This window comes from Pipistrellus hanaki (assembly GCF_964339955.1).
Source record: "Pipistrellus hanaki genome assembly, chromosome: 3".
NCBI lineage: Eukaryota > Metazoa > Chordata > Mammalia > Chiroptera > Vespertilionidae > Pipistrellus > Pipistrellus hanaki.
Genome location: NC_140505.1, coordinates 27,597,806 through 27,617,276, shown reverse-complemented (window position 1 = coordinate 27,617,276; position 19,471 = coordinate 27,597,806). Strand labels below are relative to the sequence as shown.

The following is a 19,471-nucleotide window of genomic DNA, read 5'->3' as shown; positions in this document are numbered from 1 at the left end:
GACAGAAACAGGGCGGGTGAATCTCAAATGCATGATGCTGAGTGAAAGAAGCCAGGCTCAAAAGATGACACACTAAAGGATTCCATTTGTATGATGGTCTAGAAGAGACAGCACAGCGAGGCTGTAGTGAGATCAGCGATTAGCAAAGGAGCAGCTCAAGGGATTAGGGCTAATGCAACTCTGAGCACGTCTCAAAACTCACAGAACTATACACACACACAAAGTTGTTTTTGTTGCATGTAAATGTAAGTCTTTCAAAAGGAATGAAAACACACAAAGTAACTTTAGTGAATATAAATAACAGGTAAATGAGTTAAAGCCAAGGAAGGAGGAATAAAAGGGAGAAGAGGAAGAAGAGAAGAATGATAGTCACACCTTTTCTAATAACAGAAAATTTGGAGCTTGATTTACAACGTGTCCTATTCAGGAACATTTCAAATAAGAATCTGTGTCCCACAACCAGGTCAGAGTCTGCTCTTATTCTTAACCTTTCCTTTCTGTTGGCCAATTATTTTTCGCATCAGACCAACTCCATACAATGTCAACTTCAAGAATATTTTCTCTTATGTGACTACGTTTAGTCTAAATGCAAAACAGATATAGCTGTTGGTTCTCACCCGGCTCTGTGCCAAAGATGCTAAAATGTCACTCTCAAAGGCTCCCAGTCTCATGGACAGTCACAGCGGGACGGCCAATCTTTTGAAGGCCAGGCTCACCATATTTCCTCTCGCTTCTTCCATTTGTAGGCAGCATTCCCCGGGGTGTTGACCAATCCCTAAGTACAGAGCTCCCCACTGGGCTGTGACAGAAACACAGTCATTAGAGCATGCAATCTCTACTGTGAGTCACACCACTCTTGAGTATAACCTAAGAACATGACCTAAGAAGACCAGTAAAATATTGGTACATGCCGTTGGCCATGAAAATTAATAGTCTGTCATCGAGACCGTAAATATGGACAACTATTTGACTTAACGGTAGCTTTTTCGTCTGGATAACTCAGGAGTTGCCACCTGTTGTAGTTGTCACTTTCTAACCATGTAAGTATAGTCCGAAGCCACCCTGTGTTTTTAACTCATAATGACGGGAAGGTTGTTTGATGATGATGATGATAGTGGATCTTGTTCTATCCCATGTTGACAGCTCCTAGTCAGAGTGTTTCATATTTAATGGGAGGCCTGATGACCAGAGTTCTCTGTGTGCTTCCTGAGGCCCCGCCATCTGCTGCTTCCAGCCCATTCCTCCCCTGCCAGCTCTGCTCAGAGAGGCCCTGGCTCATCCTCACTCTACTCCATGTCTTGTTGGAGGGCAGGAGGCTTAGGAAATCAAGTCCGTCTGTTAGGCAAGGGTTCACCTTTAAGCAAACGAAATGTGTTTATTGCTGCAAGCACAGAGGCAAGGAAAGGCTTTCCCAGAAAATCAGCTTTTCCTGCAGATGCCAAGCAAATCACATCCAGGCTATAAAAAGCTTGGCCTTGCGTTCGTCTCAGAGCCATGGAGTGGGACTGCCCTGGGGCGGCCTGTTTTTAGAATAAGGAGCAGAGGTTGTCAACTTATGGATCCTGTGGGTGAAGGACCTGAGATGATATATTTTTCTCTGCTTTAAAATGTGACTCTGCCAAGTCAAATCATTTCTAATATAACCATAACCAGAGCGTCTGAGAGTCACGGATGACACCTGCTAATCTTTGTGTGTTTTTTTCTGAAAATCATGCATAATGGAAACTGGTGATGTCTTGGGCTTATTTTTCACTCATGCATCTAATTTGGTCCTGGCTCCCTTCTGTGGGGCTGTGTGCTGGCAGGGTCTCATTTCCATTAGGATCACACCCACATGGACCAGATTCCAAACAAGGAAAGCTAGGTCTCGATTTCTTCAGATTTGTTCATTTCCCTGGCAGACATTTTTAAAAAGCCTTTGGCTAAATGCTGTCTGTGGGTTTGTTTTATTTTAATGTTTAGTATCCACTCTTCTTCCTTTTCTGTCGTAAAATCACTGGAAAAAATGTGTGAAAGCGATCTGGTCATATCCAATGTGACTATGAACTTCAGGCCTTCTCTTCTTAATCTTTGCCTTCACCAGACTCCTTTTTGTGGTTGTTAGTTTTTATGTTGAGTTTATTGAGGCATCATTTACATGTACACAGCCTTGTAACAACCACCCAAATCATGACATAAGACAAGCCCATGACTCTTCTTCTCCCCACCCCCTCCCAAAGTTTCCCAGTGCCCTTTTCAGTCAGTCCCCTCCCTCTGCCCCACCCCTGGCAACCACTGACCTGTTTTCTGTTCCTAGTTTTGCCTTCTTTAGAATGTCATATAAATAGGGCGATCACATCACATCACTTAAATAGGAGCGGAGCCTTTGAGTCTGCCTGCGTAATTCGTCCTTGTTGCACATGTCATACGGTGTCTCCCTTTTTACTGCTGAGTAATGTTCCACTTTATGGACATACCAGTCTGTTGCTTCACTTGTCAGCTGACGGACATTCAAGTTGTTTCCAGGTTTTCACTAAAATAAATCAAACCGCTGTGGACCTTGACCTGCGTGCCCTTCGGTAGGTATATGTTTCACTGTATAAGAAACTGCCTCCACTTAGCCTTCCCAGCAGCAGCGAGCGAGGGTGCTCCCTGTGCCTCCTCTCCATTACTTGGCATCACCAGTGCTTTCTCTGTGTGACAGCCATTCTAGTGGTTGCAGTTATATCTTATTGTGGACTTAATTGACTCTCTCGATGCCTAGCATCTTTTCAAAAGTTTACTTTCAACTCGTGCATCCTCCTTGGTGAAGGCTTTTGCCCACTTTTTTCTTTGGGTTGTTCATCACCTTACTGATTTCTGGGAGCTCTTTCAATATTCTGGATAAAAGTCGTTTTATCAGGTATGTGTTTGTAAATATTCCTCCCAGTATGTAGCCTGCTTTTGAGGTGTCACCGCATCTTAAAGTTTACACTCATTATTAGTCTTATGTTTTCTTTGATGGCTTGTGACTTGTGTGTCTTAGCCAAGAAATCATTGCCAATCCAGACTCACGAAGGTTCTTCCCTATATTTTCCTCTAGAAGTGTTATAGCCTTAGCTCTTACAGTTATATGGTCTATGATCCATTTTGACTAAATGTTTGTAATGTAGAGAGGTAGGGTCAAGGGTTTTTTTCTGTACATATGATGGATGTTATTTCCTTTGTGTGGACACTAGGCCTACAATCTGTGTTAGATAATTTTAGAAAGCAAGAATTCAAAAAGCCCATATAATTTTGCCTCATAGAAGTAGAGTCCTTCATTTGGAATAGTACCCAGAGCAGGGCTAATGTTTTGTTATGTGCTAAATAAGAAGCTTTAGGTAAAACATAGCACAATTAACATCAGCTCTGTCTGTTCTTCATGGGACAGGCCGTCATCCATTAGTAACTGACATTTATTATATGTCTAATGCACTGTTCCAATACAGCCTTCACACATTAGCTTGGACTGTGGTATTAACTTATTCTACCAAGGCCATCAAAAATACTGCTCACAAATGCCAATGATCATCCCTACGAACAATGACCAGTTCTAAATGTTAGATGAAGGAATTGTCTTCCTGGATCTTAAAATGCAGCCCTTCCTGCCTTTGGAGCCATTGTACATATTTTCGAATGTGTGTGAACAGCTCACAGGATAAGCTGGGAATTAGGCTGGAATCCCCCGAGAGCCACCAAGAATTGCAGCATCAGAAGGCCAGGAAGGTCTGGAATACATCGTCAACAGCCAAGGAAGGGAGGGGCCCCCAGGAGACCACAGAGGATACGGGGTGTCTGGTGGGGCGCCCAGTGCCCATAAAAGGGGAGGCAGGAAGAATAAACTTAGGAAGGAGAAGGGATTTCCTAGTATTCAGATGTTGGCCAGTAACTCATGAAAAGCTTATTCTTACTCTACCAGGAAAATACTGTACTGTAGATTAGAAATCCTGATGTGCAGCAAAGCAGGTTTTATCCTTGGAAACATCTCGCTTTATCCTTTCCTGACACGTGAAGCTCCTCTCACTTCCCCACCCAAGGCGAGTGGTAAGGTTACTAAACTATGAGTGCAAACAGGCACCACCTTGGGGTTGTATCAGTGTGAAATTTCTTGGGGCCCTGATGAATCACATCTTCTGCCTTTGCCTTCGCGCCTGAAGTAAGTTAGCGTTATTCCGCACGTACACACATCCAATTATATTTTGCCCCTTTTACGGAAGTGAAAATTTTAAATTCATGAAAGCTTAGTAAGTGTCTCGGGACTTGAAATGGGTTCACTCCACAGCCGTGGTATTTAAGCAATGCATAGTCAAGTCTGGACTCATTCTATGCACTTTTTCAGACTTCAACTTCCAAAACTGACCCCGGGCATCCCACACATACTCCAGTAGTGATTTCAAAAGGGAGCAGGCATTGTGCAAGCTTCCACCCTAACAGGAATCAAAGTTCATTCTGTCTTGCTGCAGATATCACTGAAGCATAAGACTAAGAAAATTGTCATTAGAAATAGCATTTGACGGACATAAATATTAGATTTTCCTCTGCCTGACTCGGTAAGCCTAACCTTCCTTCTAAGATCCAACTTCATACATAAGGTATTTTTCTTGTTAAAAAATACCTGTCAGACGCAGGGAGGTGGAGGAGGATGTAGGGGAGATAAATGGTGATGGACGGAGTCTTGACCGGGGTTGCTAAATAGTGTCCAGATGATGTATTGTAGAACTGTGCGCCTAAAACTTGTATAATTTTCTTAACCAGTGTCACCCCAATAAATTCAACAAAAAGGAAAAAAATTAAAATAATAATAATAATAAAAGATACCCAACTCCTCCCATGAGAACATCAGGAAGGGGAGAAGGATGGGCCAATGCCGTGATTCTGAAACATCGCTGCACTAAGAAACCTGCTGAGGGTCACATCCAGTGCAGGCCAGGAGGTCTGGGCCAGGCCTGAGACTGCATTTCTCACAGGTTCCCAGGCGGCTGATGCACCTCGTGGACCTCATTTGAGTAAGGTCTGATGGAAAATGGGGGGCTTCAGAGGTAGCCTCACTCCCCATACCTGATATTTATTATGATGGCAAAAAAGTCCTCCCAAACCTTCCCAAGCTCCCATTGTCCCTCCTCTCACAAGCAAGGGAGATGCCTACTTTATGCATTTGTCATAGGGATGACGTGAGATGAACCATTAAAAAAAAAAATAGCATGTTTTATTAGAACAACCTCAGAAGGCCATTAGAAGATGAACCATTTTTAAGACCTGTAACCATGCTTCATTCCAGAGGACACACAAGTAAATGCTACTCTTCATTATCCTGTTTGCTAGAAAGCAACACATTCACACAGATCAAATTCGCTGGTGAGACGGGGCATATTATATGGTCCATTGGCTTTTAAGAAATTCTTTTGTACAAATTCTTTTACTGAGGATAGAGCAGGAATTTTAGGAGCATTAGTCACCCAGGAGCTTTTGAAATTTATGCAAAAACATTTAACCTAGAGTCCTCTCCTTTCTGGGCTAATTTTTATTTTTACATCACTTCTTGTTACAAAAGGAAAGGAAGAGATGGAAATAACTTTTCCAATTGGGACTTTTCAGCTGAGGGTGGAAGTTGCTAATGATGATGATTCATTAGCCCAGAGGGAATTCCTTTTTATTTACCTGACCATTGCAACTGCTCTTGACAAAGACACACAATGCGAGTGGGGGCAGGATATCCTAGGGAAAGATCTCTGTCCCTGATGGCTGAAACACGCATTAGGAGGTCATTGGATCGTGACAAAGATGTTCCTGTAGTCCCAACAGCATAGGGCTTGAACTGTGGCAAGACTGAGTTCAGTCCCAGAGGACGAGGCTCTACTTCAGATTCTCTCCAGAATCTTCCTGGCCCTTCCCCAGGCCGGAAGCTGGATGGAATTTTGTGAAATGTTCTATCTGTCAGAAGCTCAAGATGTCTCTTTAGAATGACACCAACTTCACACCCATTAGGATGGCTATAAATTTTTTTTAATGGAAAATAACTATCGTCGACAGGGATGTGGAGAAATCTGGCACCCTTACACACTATTGGTGGGAATGTAAAATGGTGCAGCCACTGTGAAAAACAGGATGGCAGTTTCTTCAAAAGATTGACATAGAATTGCCATAGGATTAAGCAAATCCCACTTCTAGGGATGTACCCAAAAGAATTGAAAACAAAAACTCAGATACTTGTGCATGCATGCTCATAGCGCTGTTTACAACAGATAAATAAATTGTAGCCTATCCATGCAATGGAATATAATTCAGCCAAGGGGGTGAGGGCATGAGTGGAGGGGGACAATTCTATCTAATAAAAAGAAAATATGCTAGTTGACCATCACGCTCTTACAAAGATGGCAGCACTCACAGCCAATAAGGAGGGAATATGCTAGTTGACTGCCACACCCTCAAAGATGGTGGTGCCCACAGCCACAAGATAGTGGTGCTCACAGCCACAAGAAGGTGGTGCCCAGTCCATTCAGCCCTGCTGGAGTGGCAGGCACACAGCACGACCAGGGACGCCCCTCAGGTGGGTCTGGCCGCTCCTCGCGCCTGCCTCCAGAGTCCCCCATTTCCCTCAGCTCTCCAGCCACCCAGGACTGGCCCAAGGCACAGGCAAGCCTTGGATATCAGCTGACCAGGGCTAGCCCAAGCCTGAGGTAACCAGGGCCAGCCGAGGCTTGCGCTGCCAGCAGTAGCAGCAGCAGAGATGTGATGGGGGGCATTGCATTCCCCTGATCGCCGGGTTGCCTCCCACCCTTGAGAGCTCCTGGACTGTGAGAGGGGGCAGGCCAGGCTGAGGGCTTCTAGTGGAGGGATAAGAACACATATGTTATACCTTAATCAATAAAGAAAAAAATGGAAAAAATTAATAAAGTACTGATACATGATCCTGCATAAATGAACCTCAAAAAAAGTATAAGTGAGAGAAACCAGACAAAAATTGTCATATATATTACATATGATTTCACTTTTATGAAACTAGAGGCCCGGTGCATAGATTTGTGCACCAGTAAGGTCCCTCTGCATGCCTGTGGGGATTGGGCCTCAGCAGGCAGCTAGAGAGGAGCCTGAGCCAGGCCAGCGCTACTCCACTCCAGCTCAACCTATCCCACTAAGCCTGCTGTGTACTCGTGTCCAATCAGTCCCCATCAGGAGAGTCTCACACCGCTGCAGCAGCACTCGCCAGCCATGAGCCCAGCATCTGGCACCCATTGGTCAGCTGAGCTGCACTCCCATTGTTGGAGCACACTGACCAGCAGGGGCCATCTCCTACATTGAGCGTCTGCCCCATGGTGGTCTGTGTATGTCATAGCAGCCGGTTAACCAGTCACTTGGGCTTTTATATAGAGAGATATCAAGAATGATAAATCCATAGAAACCAAAAGCAGATTTGAGGTTACCAGAAACTGGGGTGGGGAGGAATGGGGAGTGACGGCTCAGTGGGCATGACACTTCCTTCCAGGATGATGAAAATGTTTTGGAACTAGATAGAGGACATTGTGAGTGCACTAGAAACCGCTGTAAAATGACTACTTTTACATTATGGGAATTTCGCCTCAATAAAAAAGAAATATTTGACAACTTGCTCCGGAAAAGGGAAGACTTAGAGTTTTATTCCAAAAGTCAGACTTCCCATCCAAGACTTTATGGGTAAAAAGAAGTTTACTGACAATGGAAGGAAAATGAGTGTGTGATGTCGTTAGTCACTTTCCCCATCAAAGAAAACTGAGGAAAGGTTAATGAGAGCAAGACAAGAATGTGGCTTTTCATCGTTAAGACACACATTCCACGTTGATGAGCAGTGTGTGTTCCCTTTAGTTGGCTCCATACAGTAATCCCCTGGATAGAGATAAAGTTTATGGACAGAAAAAAGGACAGTGCTAATGAAGAACATTTTATCCCCCAAAGGACACTCCCTGTAAACACCAACAAGCCTCGTGATGATTAGGGAACGTAAGGCTTAGGGGCATGGTATATGATCACAGGAAGACTATATGCCAACAGAGCCACAAACAAAACAAAAATGAGCACAGCTGGGAAAGCGTCATAAAAGTCAGAACCAAAGCATATAGTTTGTTCCCCAAGCTCACAACAGATGTAGCATACTAAGACCCCTGACTGGAATTCGACTAGCATGAGCCTGGGGTACCACGTGTCTGAGGTCAGAGCTGTCTGTCCTAGACCACAATCTCCCTCAGTTAGGAAGCCTTATGTTTATCACATCCTTCAAAGATATTAAATATATTGGCTTTGCCACAACGCAAGATACTACCCTCCGTGGCTATCCGCTGCTTTCTGTGCCGAATGGACTCTTCTGGAACATGTAGAGGGCGGGGCAGGAGAATTCACTATCTGAAACTCTGATCTTGCTCAGGGAGATTCCTACAAGTCCCCTTTGTCTGAGGAGTCAGGGGTCCCGAGCTTGAGGAGGGGTCTCATTCACCAGCTGAAACCTTAATTTCTATCTGTTGTTCCACCCCAAAGAGATGTCTTAACTGCTTCTCCCGCTGGGGAAGTGAAGACATCTAAAGGAATGAGCAGATAGGAAAGATAACAGAAGGCAGAGCTGAGATGTCCCCGGACCCTCTATGCCGGTCTGTCTGTGACAGTAATACTGCGGCTTGGCCTGTATTTTGAAGTTGTTTGCTTCACCTCAGCTGTGTGGAATGTTTCGGACAGACTGTAAACATTGTGTAATGACTAACAAACTCTTTAGCTGCACCGTTTATAGAGGAAGAGTTACTTGCAGGCAATGAGAGAAAAGACTAGAAGTAATGGCTCAATCCCCACTCCATCCAAAGGCAGATGGGAGCCCTAACCGGTTTGGCTCAGTGGATAGAGCATCGGCCTGCAGACTGAAGGGTCCCAGGTTCGATTCCAGTCAAGGGCATGTACCTTGGTTGCAGAGACATCCCCAGGAGGGGGTGTGCAGGAGGCAGCTGATCAAAGTTTCTAACTTGATCCCTTTCCCTTCCTCTCTGTAAAAAAATCAATAAAATATATATATTTTTTTAAATAAAGGCAGATGGGTATTTGAAATGTGAAAGCAAATTGGGCTTAGCAGGTAAAGGTTCTTTATAGTGAGTAAACAGCAGAATCGTTATTTGAAAGAGGAATCAAGACATAGAACTTTATTTTTTATTTAAGTGAACTAGGTAAATAAGTTCTATTAATCAGAGAGATAGAACCCTCTTTTTAATCTTTTTACTTTTCTTGTGGTAAAACATAAAATTTACCATCGTAACCATTTTCACACAGTTCAGTTGCATTAAGTACATTCAGAGTGTTGTGCAAACATTATCATTTTCCATCTCCAGATCTTTCTCATCTTCCCCACGGAAACTCTGCGCCCACTAAACAATGACTCCCCTTCGCTCCCCGATCCCTTTCTGTCTCCGTGGATTTACTGCTCTAGGAATCTCATAGAAGTGGAATCACACAGTATTTGTCCTCTTGGAACTGGCTGATTTCTCTTAGCATAATGTTCTCAGGGTTCATCCATGTTGTAGCATGTGTCAGAATTTCCTTCTTTGTAAGGTGAATAGTATTCCATTGTTTGGATGGACCACATTTTGTTTATCCAACTTTCGGCCATTGTGAAAAATGCTCTAGAAATATCTGTTTAATTCTCTGCTTTCAATTTTTTTTAATATCATCCCCTATCTATTGTATGCATTATATTAAGATAGAGACTAAAATCTTAGAACTTTTTTTATATGCTGAAAGGACTTAAAAAAAAAAGTAAGTTGACTCTCTCCAGCACAATAGTATTACTTCACAATAGCATCACTTTAGCAATTTAGGATTATTTTCTCTTTACATGTAATACTTTTTTCCTTTAAACTCTGTGAATTCTTTTTTGCCAGAAATCACTTTGGGGCTACGGTGGCAGCAGATGGTAGTTGACATGTAATGTTCTCTGAAGATCATCGCTCTTTGAGAATGAAAAGCATAGTTTCCAAAGCAACGTGACTGAAAGTGATCATTCATTGCTATAACTGTGGAAACTGAATGTGTGTTCTTTCTACAGGGTCAGCCCGGGCAAGTGGGCTCTCAGGGATACACGGGGCCCCCGGGGTTACAAGGATTCCCAGGACTGCAGGGCCGCAAAGGTGACAAGGGTGAACGAGGCTCTCCCGGGACCCTCGGGCCGAAAGGAGAAGTGGTATGGAAAGCTTGGTATTTCCTCTCATTTTATGGGGGGCAGCGGGTGTGTTGACCTTCATTCAATTTGTTTACCTTCTTTATAGGGACCAAGAGGCGTTTCTGGATTCCCTGGAGCTGACGGAATTCCTGTAAGTTTTTTGTGAGATTAGAGTTTTAAGACATTGTATGCACGGGAACAAACACGTTTATGACTTACCGAGACATCTTAAGCTAAACCTGCTTTCTTGTTTATCACGTAACATTTGTGGGGCTATCTATGTGGGGTGGGGGGGGGGTTCCCCCCGGAATCCAGTCAAATGTTGGACAGACTTTTTCCCTTGTAAACGTTATTCTGGGCTTGGCTTCAGAATGGAGGAGACTTCGCTAGAACCAGGCAGTGTTTTGTAAAGAAAAGCTAGAGAGCATTGCTCAGATATGCTCAGTAAGGAGCTGGTCTCGAAATTGTGTTTGAACCGGACAACAACCTGAATATAAAGCAGCACAGCCAAGACGGTGGATGGAAGGAAGCCCTGCTGGACATCTGTGCAGCTTCTCAAATTCTAGTAACCACACACAAACGAGAAGAGGAGGCATGGATTATCCATGAGAAAATCTCCGAACGCCATAAAATGTGTTTTTCTAACCTAGTTTACTTTACTTCTTGTGGCATAAAAAAATAAACAGAGCAGCCTGACTCACAGCCTTCTTCACAGGGACCCGAGAGCAGAGTTCCCAGGGCCGGCTTCCTGCAGACCTCCTCGGGAATAAATGTGTTTATCACACATTCAGACCCACCCCATATGTCTGCTGCTGAGGTTTAAGGATCCTCACCCATATACACAGATGCCTGTCCCCTCCCCCTGCATACACATGTTCTCTATCACCGTGCTCACACACGCATATGCATGCATATTTACATGTGTGCACATATGCAGACGTGTGTGTGCACACACAGGGAGAGAGAATCTTCAGGCTGCACCAGGAGGGCTGTCCCCTTGCAGAAATAGAGGAAGAGCCTGAGTGGAGAGTCGTCGCAGAGAATTCATACCTTTTCTTCAGATTCTGGCTCTGCATTCAAGAACACCTTTGCCACAGTAGAAGGAAGCAGTCAGAACTAAAGAAGGGAAGTGTGATCACCAAGACATGAGACCTACATGGCCAGTGATCCTTAGCATCACCTGAGTGAGGCACTCAAACGATACGTCAGTGGCAAAACACGCAGCTATGAACAAATAAGGAAATAGCATTCACATTGGTCAGAATCTTGAGACACTGGCACAGTTGAAGAATCTGCAGATTTTAAGGGTTAAACAAATAATAGAAGTATTTTTCTACCAACAGCCTCAAACTAAATCGCCCATCTTTTTTTTTTTTTTTTCCACCTGTTTTTATACTACTTTCTTGAACTACTTAAACTGTTCATCAATTTTTGCTCCTAGAAGTTGAAATCTGATTTAAACCTGAGTGAGATTATGGAAAAATATTGTAACTAATCCGTATCATATTTTAATTCATTTCTCCACTTCATACTCATTTAATATCAGATGCAAATGTTTCACAAATAAGGAAGTAATCGTCATAAGGGAGAGTGATCATGATGAGCAGATAACTGATCATTTTCTAAAAAATCTTGGTGCTGCTAAATATAGTCCCTTAAACCACAGAACCCTGCTACTGCATATTAACTTAAATGTCACCTGCCATCCCTAAGCAGTTAATGAACATAGCGTTTTGAGGACCTGTGTAATTTTAGCTGTTTAGACGTTGTGTATTAAAAGTGATGTGCAATGAAATCGTAGAGTTGTACACCCAGAAATGTATCTAATCAGATGAACATAAAGAGATGGACATTTAGCTCAACATAACTGAGATTTCTCCTTGAAGCACAATTTCAAAAGAAGATCAGATTGACATGCAATTTCAAATCAGTTCTAAGGAAATCAGAAAGACCCAACAGCAGAAAGATAATTCAGGAGAAGACTAAGGAACTCAGCAGTTCGTTTTAAGCAAAAACATCCTAGGATATCATGGGTCTTGAGCGTGTTTTCTCCGGCTGGATTTGAAGGCTCAGCTTTCAGAAACCCCAAAAAAAGGGTCCTTTCCTTCCAAGGCATCAGACAGCTGGCTCCATAACAGCTGGAGAGATTGTTCACCGTGGTTTCCAGAAGCGGTCATGATTCCCCTGACCCCCCGAGGGTTAGCTGAAAGGGCTATCAGATCTCTTTTCTGATGGCACAAGTTAAAGCAATGGCTTCGAACATCACAAGCAAAAAGATATGCAGACCAAAGAAAAATTCTACTTTTCTTGCTGTATTTCTTAGTATTATTCAGAGTACAAGCACTGGTTCATTTGTCTTGAAATTTTCCAAATTTCTCAAAGTAAATCTAAAAGATATCTTAAACACCCTCAAAAATCACTCTGAAGTATATGTTAGGCCTACTCTTAAAAATAAAAATTTTAAATTACATGAATGCCCTAGCTGGCTTGGCTCAGTGGATGGATCATCAGCCTCTGGACTGGAGGGTCGCAAGTATGATTCCGGTCAGGGGCACATGCCTGGGTTACGGGCTCAATCCCCCAGAGCGGGCATGCAGGAGGCAGCTGATCAATGATTCTCTCTCATCATTGATGTCTCTATCTCTCCCTCTCCCCAGTAGAAATATATATTTTTTAAAAGAAATTACATAATAAAAAAGCATATAGCTAAATATCTTTTGTGCAAAGAATAGCAAAAAGGGCTGACGTCTTGTAGGACATAAATTATAGTTAACCCAGCTCCCGGATGTCTCCAGGAACCAGGTGGGTGCTGTCGAGATGCCCACAGACTTCACCTGTGCCCTCTCTAGTCCTTCGAAAGACATTTGGTCATGTTGCCTCCCTGCTCCCACCAGACATCTTGGGACAGCTGACTTGCTTTAAAATCTAAAAAGGAGTGTTTCCAAAGATTATAAAAAGAGGAAATCAGTTCGTCTACCTATAACTACGCCATTGATGAAATCCCACTGAGGTGTGGCTCTCTCACCTGTTTAGGATGTAAACTCACCATCAAAAGTCAGTTGGCTATAACAGATGAAGACACCTCTGTTGTCCCTGAGAAGGAGATCACTGCTTCTAGAACTTTTTTCTAGAATTTTAAAAAAAAATTTTCCCCGACAAAACAGTGCGCCCAGGCACCCAGTGAAGCAAGGCAGGAGAAATGCCAAGACGGTTCACTGCTCACCAAAGCCTTTGGGAAACAGAACTTGGTCTTGGCAGCCTTTCCCCTGCTTAGAACTCTATCCGTGTGCCTTTGTCTTATTCATTCATTCATTCATTCATTCATTCTGGCTGTCGTTCCTTGGATTCATGCCAGGGGCATGGGAGAGAAGATTTCAAACTGTTTTTATCACACACAGTTATGAAGACTTAAACACCTCTGGGCTGAATGACTTACTTCCTTTCCTCTTTTCCAGGGACATCCTGGGCAAGGTGGACCCCGAGGGCCACCTGGCTATGATGGCTGCAATGGGACCAGGGGAGATGTAGGCCCCCAGGGGCCCTCTGGCATTGACGGTGTCCACGGATCGCCTGTGAGTATCATCAGCACAGCACACCCTGTTCACATGGTTAGCTCGGGGACCTGGGTGGCTGGCACCAGTTGGCAGAAATGTATGCAAGTACCCTATTCTCTTTCATGGGGTCCAGAAGGCCTAGCATCGGACCCTTAAAAAAATGGTCTCAGAACCCAGAGAAAGAGAAGCAGCGATTAGACTCTCAAACCTCATAGGGAAAGTAGGGGAGGGTGGGGGTAGGGGGAGTGATCAACCAAAGGATTTGTGTGCATGCATATGAGCCTAGCCAGTGGCCATGGACAACAGGGGGGTGGAGGCATATGTGGGGAGGGGTTTGGGATGGGAATGGGGGGGATGAGGTCAATTATGTGATACCATAATCAATAAAAAAAAATTTTTTAAATGGTCTTAGAGAAACTTTCTAAGGATGGTGTGTTGCCTTCTGCCCACTCACCAGTAGGGGCCGCAGGCACATGCTAACCCTGCCTTTTACACCCTGAGGAAACATTGCTCTCTTCTTGGAGGTTTTCTTATAGATATCTAGGCATGTTCCTCCTAGATTCAAATAATTTTATTTTCCATATTCACGCTCCAATTATACTAAATATAATAGAGCAAATACTAAAACTAAAATTTAAAAAAAGCTAAAAGTTTGACAAAATTATTAGTCACAAGATTATTAGAAATCTTGATTCGATGCTAAAATCCTTTGTGACGTGAAAGGTCACGGATATTCTTCAGTATATCCAATACGGAAGGGTGTTTTATTTTCTGTAATGGAAGAATTTTTGTATGTTAATCTGTTTTGTGGCCTTTGCCACAAAAGGTCTTTGCAAAGAATATTGAAATATTTTTCGGTAGTGTATTGCTACCCTCTTACCACCAAAATACTGCAAATTCAAGGTTATGCTAATGTTTTATCTGGTAAACATTTTTTTAAGGTGAGGAAGAACAGTCATAAATACCCTTCACCTGTTTCCCCCTGAGCTAATCATCATTAACACCTCTGCTTTCCAATTCTCGCTTCTTTGACTCTTCCTTTACATGGTTCAACTTTTCAATAAGCTACATCATTTTCTAGCCTACTATTCCAATAAAATAACTTTTATCATCAACCAACATATTCATTACTTTAAAATATTGATTTCATATGTTGGTGTTAATACATGCATGTATACTTGACACAGTTTCTGTTTTAAAGAATGACTCAGTATCTCTCCCACAAATGGTGCTTCAGAGTACCTGTTAATACCTTCAGTACACTAACGCCAAAGAAAACACAAAATAATAGTACCCAAAAAATAGCATGGTTTACTAAAGGATTCGTTTATTGAATGCTCATTTGGGTTTTTTAAAAACTCAAACTCTATAAAGTCTTTCAATTTTAACTTTGAAGAAAGATACTATTTGATAAATAGGAAAGTGAAAGTCTCACCTTTGTGGTTGGATGTAGTGATTAGTGTTCAGAATAATCTAAAGAAGCTGTAAGAGCAATTAGACATTGCCCATAAAAGCCAGTATTTAACCATCCAAATTACTATAGCTGCTCTGAATATTAATGGACATTTTTGCCTTTTCCTCTTTCCCCCACATATGTGCTCCTGTAGGGGCCCCTAGGACCCAAAGGCCAGAAAGGTGAACCTTATGCACTGTCTAAAGAGGACCGCGACAAATACAGGGTAAGTTTAATAGAGGTAGGAGGCCTGATTAAGCGATCTAGTGTAAATTCTGATTAATAAAATTAATTTCTAAGTGAACTCTGAGTTGTAAGGATGAATGGAGTAGCAGAATGCATAGAATAAAATAATCCAAAATCATGATTAATTTAAAAATTATTTCATTTCCTTTCATGATGTGTTTCAATCGTATACTTAATTGTGGGTGCATCCCTTTCCCATACTCACTGTATCCCAGATATTAGGTTAATTAACATTACCAAGTCCTATTAGAGCTGACATAACTTATATACTTGTTTGCAATCTATCTAATAATAAAGCAATATACAAATTGTCTGGGATGCCATCATAGGAACAGTAATGATCAGCAGGCTGCCTGGGGCAACAAGGCCAGCAGGGGGTTTAGGGGGGTTAGTGAGGGATGACCAAATGACTGAACAGCAGACTGTGCGGGGCGACCAGGCTGGAAGTGGGGGGCAGTTGGGGGCGACCAGGCCAGTGGGGCAGTGGCAGCTGAGGGTGACCACGTCACCGGAGGGGTAGTGGGGAGGGCGCCAAAGGCCAGCAGGCAGAGATGGTTAGGGGTGATCAAGCTGGCGGGGGGGGGGGGGGGGGGGGCGGGGTGGCAGCAATCAGATAAGCAGGCAGGTGAGCAGTCAAGAGCAAGTGGGCCCAGATTGGAGAGGGTGCAGGCTGGGCTGAGGGGACTGCCCCCTCATGCATGAATTTCATGCACCGGGCCTCTGGTGTTATAATAAAATGTAACTAAATCTAAAGATTATCTTAAAAACTAGCACTCTTAAAATTATTTCTTCTCCTTTAGGGTGAACCTGGAGATCCTGGATTGGTTGGTTCCCAGGTAAGTTTTATTTTTATTAGAAAATATTCCAAGAAAACTTTAAGAATCAGGACTCCAAGATGCCAGTCAACTTCTCTTAATACCCTTCTCTTGTTGCTTGTCCTTAGGGGCCGCCCGGCCGCCCTGGACCTATGGGACCAATAGGTCCACTTGGATATCCAGGAAGACCAGTAAGTACCACGTGCATGTGCTCACTCCTGGACCACTGCCCAGGCATCCTCTAGAGAGGCCCCTTCTTCAGCGTTGATACGGAAGCTTCACGATACAACTAGGATACTTGTGATCGCTATAAAAAGCGTCAAGATGAAACAGATCATCCCTTGTATACATTTTGCTCCTATTAAGATTGAAGAATGAGACTCAACATTTGTGGACACCAGATCACTGCCAACTCTGTCCAACTTAAACTTGCTGCTGGCTGGGTGCTATTCCAGTCATGTGCAAGCTCCTTCGGCCCCACAAAGCCAGCTGAAAGGGGGCCTGTTATCCCTAGGCAAAACAGACTAAAGTGCAACAGAGTGATAAGAAGGAAATGGGTTTTGCCTAGGCATGGCCGCCATAGCAGGTGTGTCACACATGAGCATGGCCACCATAGCAGGTGTGTCACACCCGGACATGACCACCATAGCAGGTGTGTCACTCCCGGGCATGGACACCATAGCAGGTGTGTAACACCCGAGCATGGACACCATAGCAGGTGTGTCACACCCAGACATGGCCACCATAGCAGGTGTGTCACACATGAGCATGGCCACCATAGCAGGTGTGCCACACCCGGGCATGGACACCATAGCAGGTGTGTCACACCTGGGCATGTCCATTATAGCAGGTGAAATATTGGACAACAATTAGTAAAATGGTCCTAGTACACCAGTGTTTTTCAACCTTTTTTGGGCAAAGGCACACTTGTTTCATGAAATAAATCACGAGGCACACCACCATTAGAAAATGTTAAAAAATTTAACTCTGTGCCTATATTGACTATATATAAAGTAATTCTCTTGAATAAGGAATCAAATAAACACAAAGAAAGTATTTTATAATTACTTTATTATGAAATATTAAGTAAACAAAATAGTGAAAAATTATAAAATTCTTGTCTTGTCTGCACCTACGGCACACCAGGCAACATCTCGCGGCACACTAGTGTGCCGCGGAACAGCGGTTGAAAAACGCTGTAGTACACCACCCAAATGGCAGTCTACAGGTGTTCACTTTTACTGCAACTCAAATGACACAGTTGAGGTGCAACAAGACAAATGCTTGGATGGAGGAGGGCATTTTTGCAAGTAGCCTCTCTCTGCTGTGAAAGATTCGGCCAAATGGAATGACATGAGGATTATATGATGAGAGGGTCTTTGCTCTCCTATGTCATATGGTTATTGACTCAAAGCACACAGGAGGGGGAGGGAGGTGAGAATGGAGGTTGTTCTTTAAACAAACAGTTCAAGGAAATATGAAATAGCAGATTGTACCCGCTGGGTCCTTAGCTGACCTGACAACTTTAAGTTCTTGGTATAGCCATTAAAAACCCCCACAATCCCCCACCTTTGCACTTCGACACAAATTATTCTTTTCATGCACTTTTAAAACTTCAGCCTAAGTGTAGTGTCGACACTGAATGCTTTGCAGATAGACCCATGGTGATATTTGTGGATGGACTTTCAACCCTGTAGAGTAAGTCTGCCTGTGAACATTTGCTGACCTACCAGCAAAAAGCGTTAGACAGTGGCCTACGGGGGATCCCAAGGGGAGTCAGGAGAAACGGTCTTTGTGGTGACAGGGCCTGGGGACCTGGCATGGGAGCAGAGCAAACATGAATAGGACATGGATGAAGTCAAAAGTCTAAACTCAGAAAAGCAAACCCGAAACAGCTGTGTGTGGACAGCCGGCAAATTCTGGGAACCGGGCCTGACCCCAGCCCTCTTCCCTCCAGCCCTTCCTGCCTGCTGAGACAGATGTATCGGAAACCTCTATACATACGACATAGTGCTCTAAATATACAGTGCATGGCTTTCCCAGGGCTTTCCAGCAGATGTTATCTGGGTCCTGGGATAAAGAAAACAGTTTACAAATATCTTTGTATTTGTGCAGGGACCACCTGGGCCTCCCGGACCCCCCGGAGAGCCGGTAAGTCACTGTTGGGGGTGAGGGAGAGGGGAGTGGGGGCTTTTGTATCCGTGTATATCTTTCTGGACTATATAGAACTACTTCATGGACAACTCTATATTGCTTATTTCATGATAACTATTTTATAGGTTTTTAAGACTCACTGTTATAAACTCCAAAGATGCATCCAGTGGTACCTCTGGCATAGCTGGCACATTAAATAAGTGTGTGTGGTTGAATGATTTGTTGTTTGCAAGTCACATACCATTTTCTGTTGTATGAAAATCAAACTGATTAGGAATGCAGATTTAGGGACACCTCATGTTTACCCATGGGTGTCAATTTACAAGAACGGACAAAATGTAGCTATGTTTGTATGGGCGAACTGGTGGCATGCCTACCTGGATATAATTAGGTTCTACAAGAGTGTGATGTCAGCCTCTAGGGATATATATATATTTATATATATATTGTCAGTGATTTTCAATTCAGCTAGAGCCCAAAGGTGGATTGCTTCTATCAGAGAAAGATTCTTAAGTTGGTTGGCGCACAACAAAGTAGGTGGCGTGTTAGAACTTGGAGACAGAACCAGAATTCGGTACAATCTGTGAAAGTTGGACAAATGTCCAAGACAAACAGTAGGAAGTAGGTAAGGGAAGTATTTGCTCAAAATTTGACATGAGTCTGTGCTGTACACCTAGTTCAAAACAATATTGAATGTAAACTGTAATTTAAACATTTTTAAGTCAACTCCCAGGCTATCATTACCAACATTGAAGGACCGTTCCCTGGCCTGCACGTAGCTAAGGAAATCTCCCAGCCTGCGCATTCCCATGCCTGTCCCACAGAAATCCCATCTCTGTGACCTTCTGGGGACCTCAGCTACCACCACCCCCGGACCCCCAGCTCCCATCACCTCTGACACGGCTTCTGGCTGGGGCTGGAGCTCGTTAAGGCTGCGGCCCACACCGCTGGGCTCCCCACTGTCTGGCAGCCTGAAGCAGGCTGGGAACGGCCCACGGCCAAGAGAAGCAGATGTAAGATGGGGCGGCCAGCCCTAGGGTCATCTCAGATCACTGCTTGGCTGCCGCAATAAGGTCCCTCACCC

General features: G+C 43.6%; 1 protein-coding gene across 2 annotated transcripts in view; it reads left to right on the top strand.

The window, feature by feature from the left end:
* The window catches only part of COL4A2 (collagen type IV alpha 2 chain), a 181,920-nt gene that overhangs the window by 106,382 nt on the left and 56,067 nt on the right, over positions 1-19,471 (top strand). The window contains exons 5-11 of one of the 2 annotated variants that reach the window (XM_084879934.1): positions 10,052-10,186; positions 10,272-10,316; positions 13,621-13,737; positions 15,327-15,398; positions 16,219-16,254; positions 16,362-16,424; positions 18,349-18,384. In XM_084879934.1, the coding sequence (XP_084736060.1) occupies positions 10,052-10,186; positions 10,272-10,316; positions 13,621-13,737; positions 15,327-15,398; positions 16,219-16,254; positions 16,362-16,424; positions 18,349-18,384 (504 nt within the window). Of the gene's footprint in view, positions 1-341; positions 351-10,051; positions 10,187-10,271; positions 10,317-13,620; positions 13,738-15,326; positions 15,399-16,218; positions 16,255-16,361; positions 16,425-18,348; positions 18,385-19,471 lie in introns of those variants that run through there. The other variant, XM_084879935.1, reaches the window with a different exon arrangement.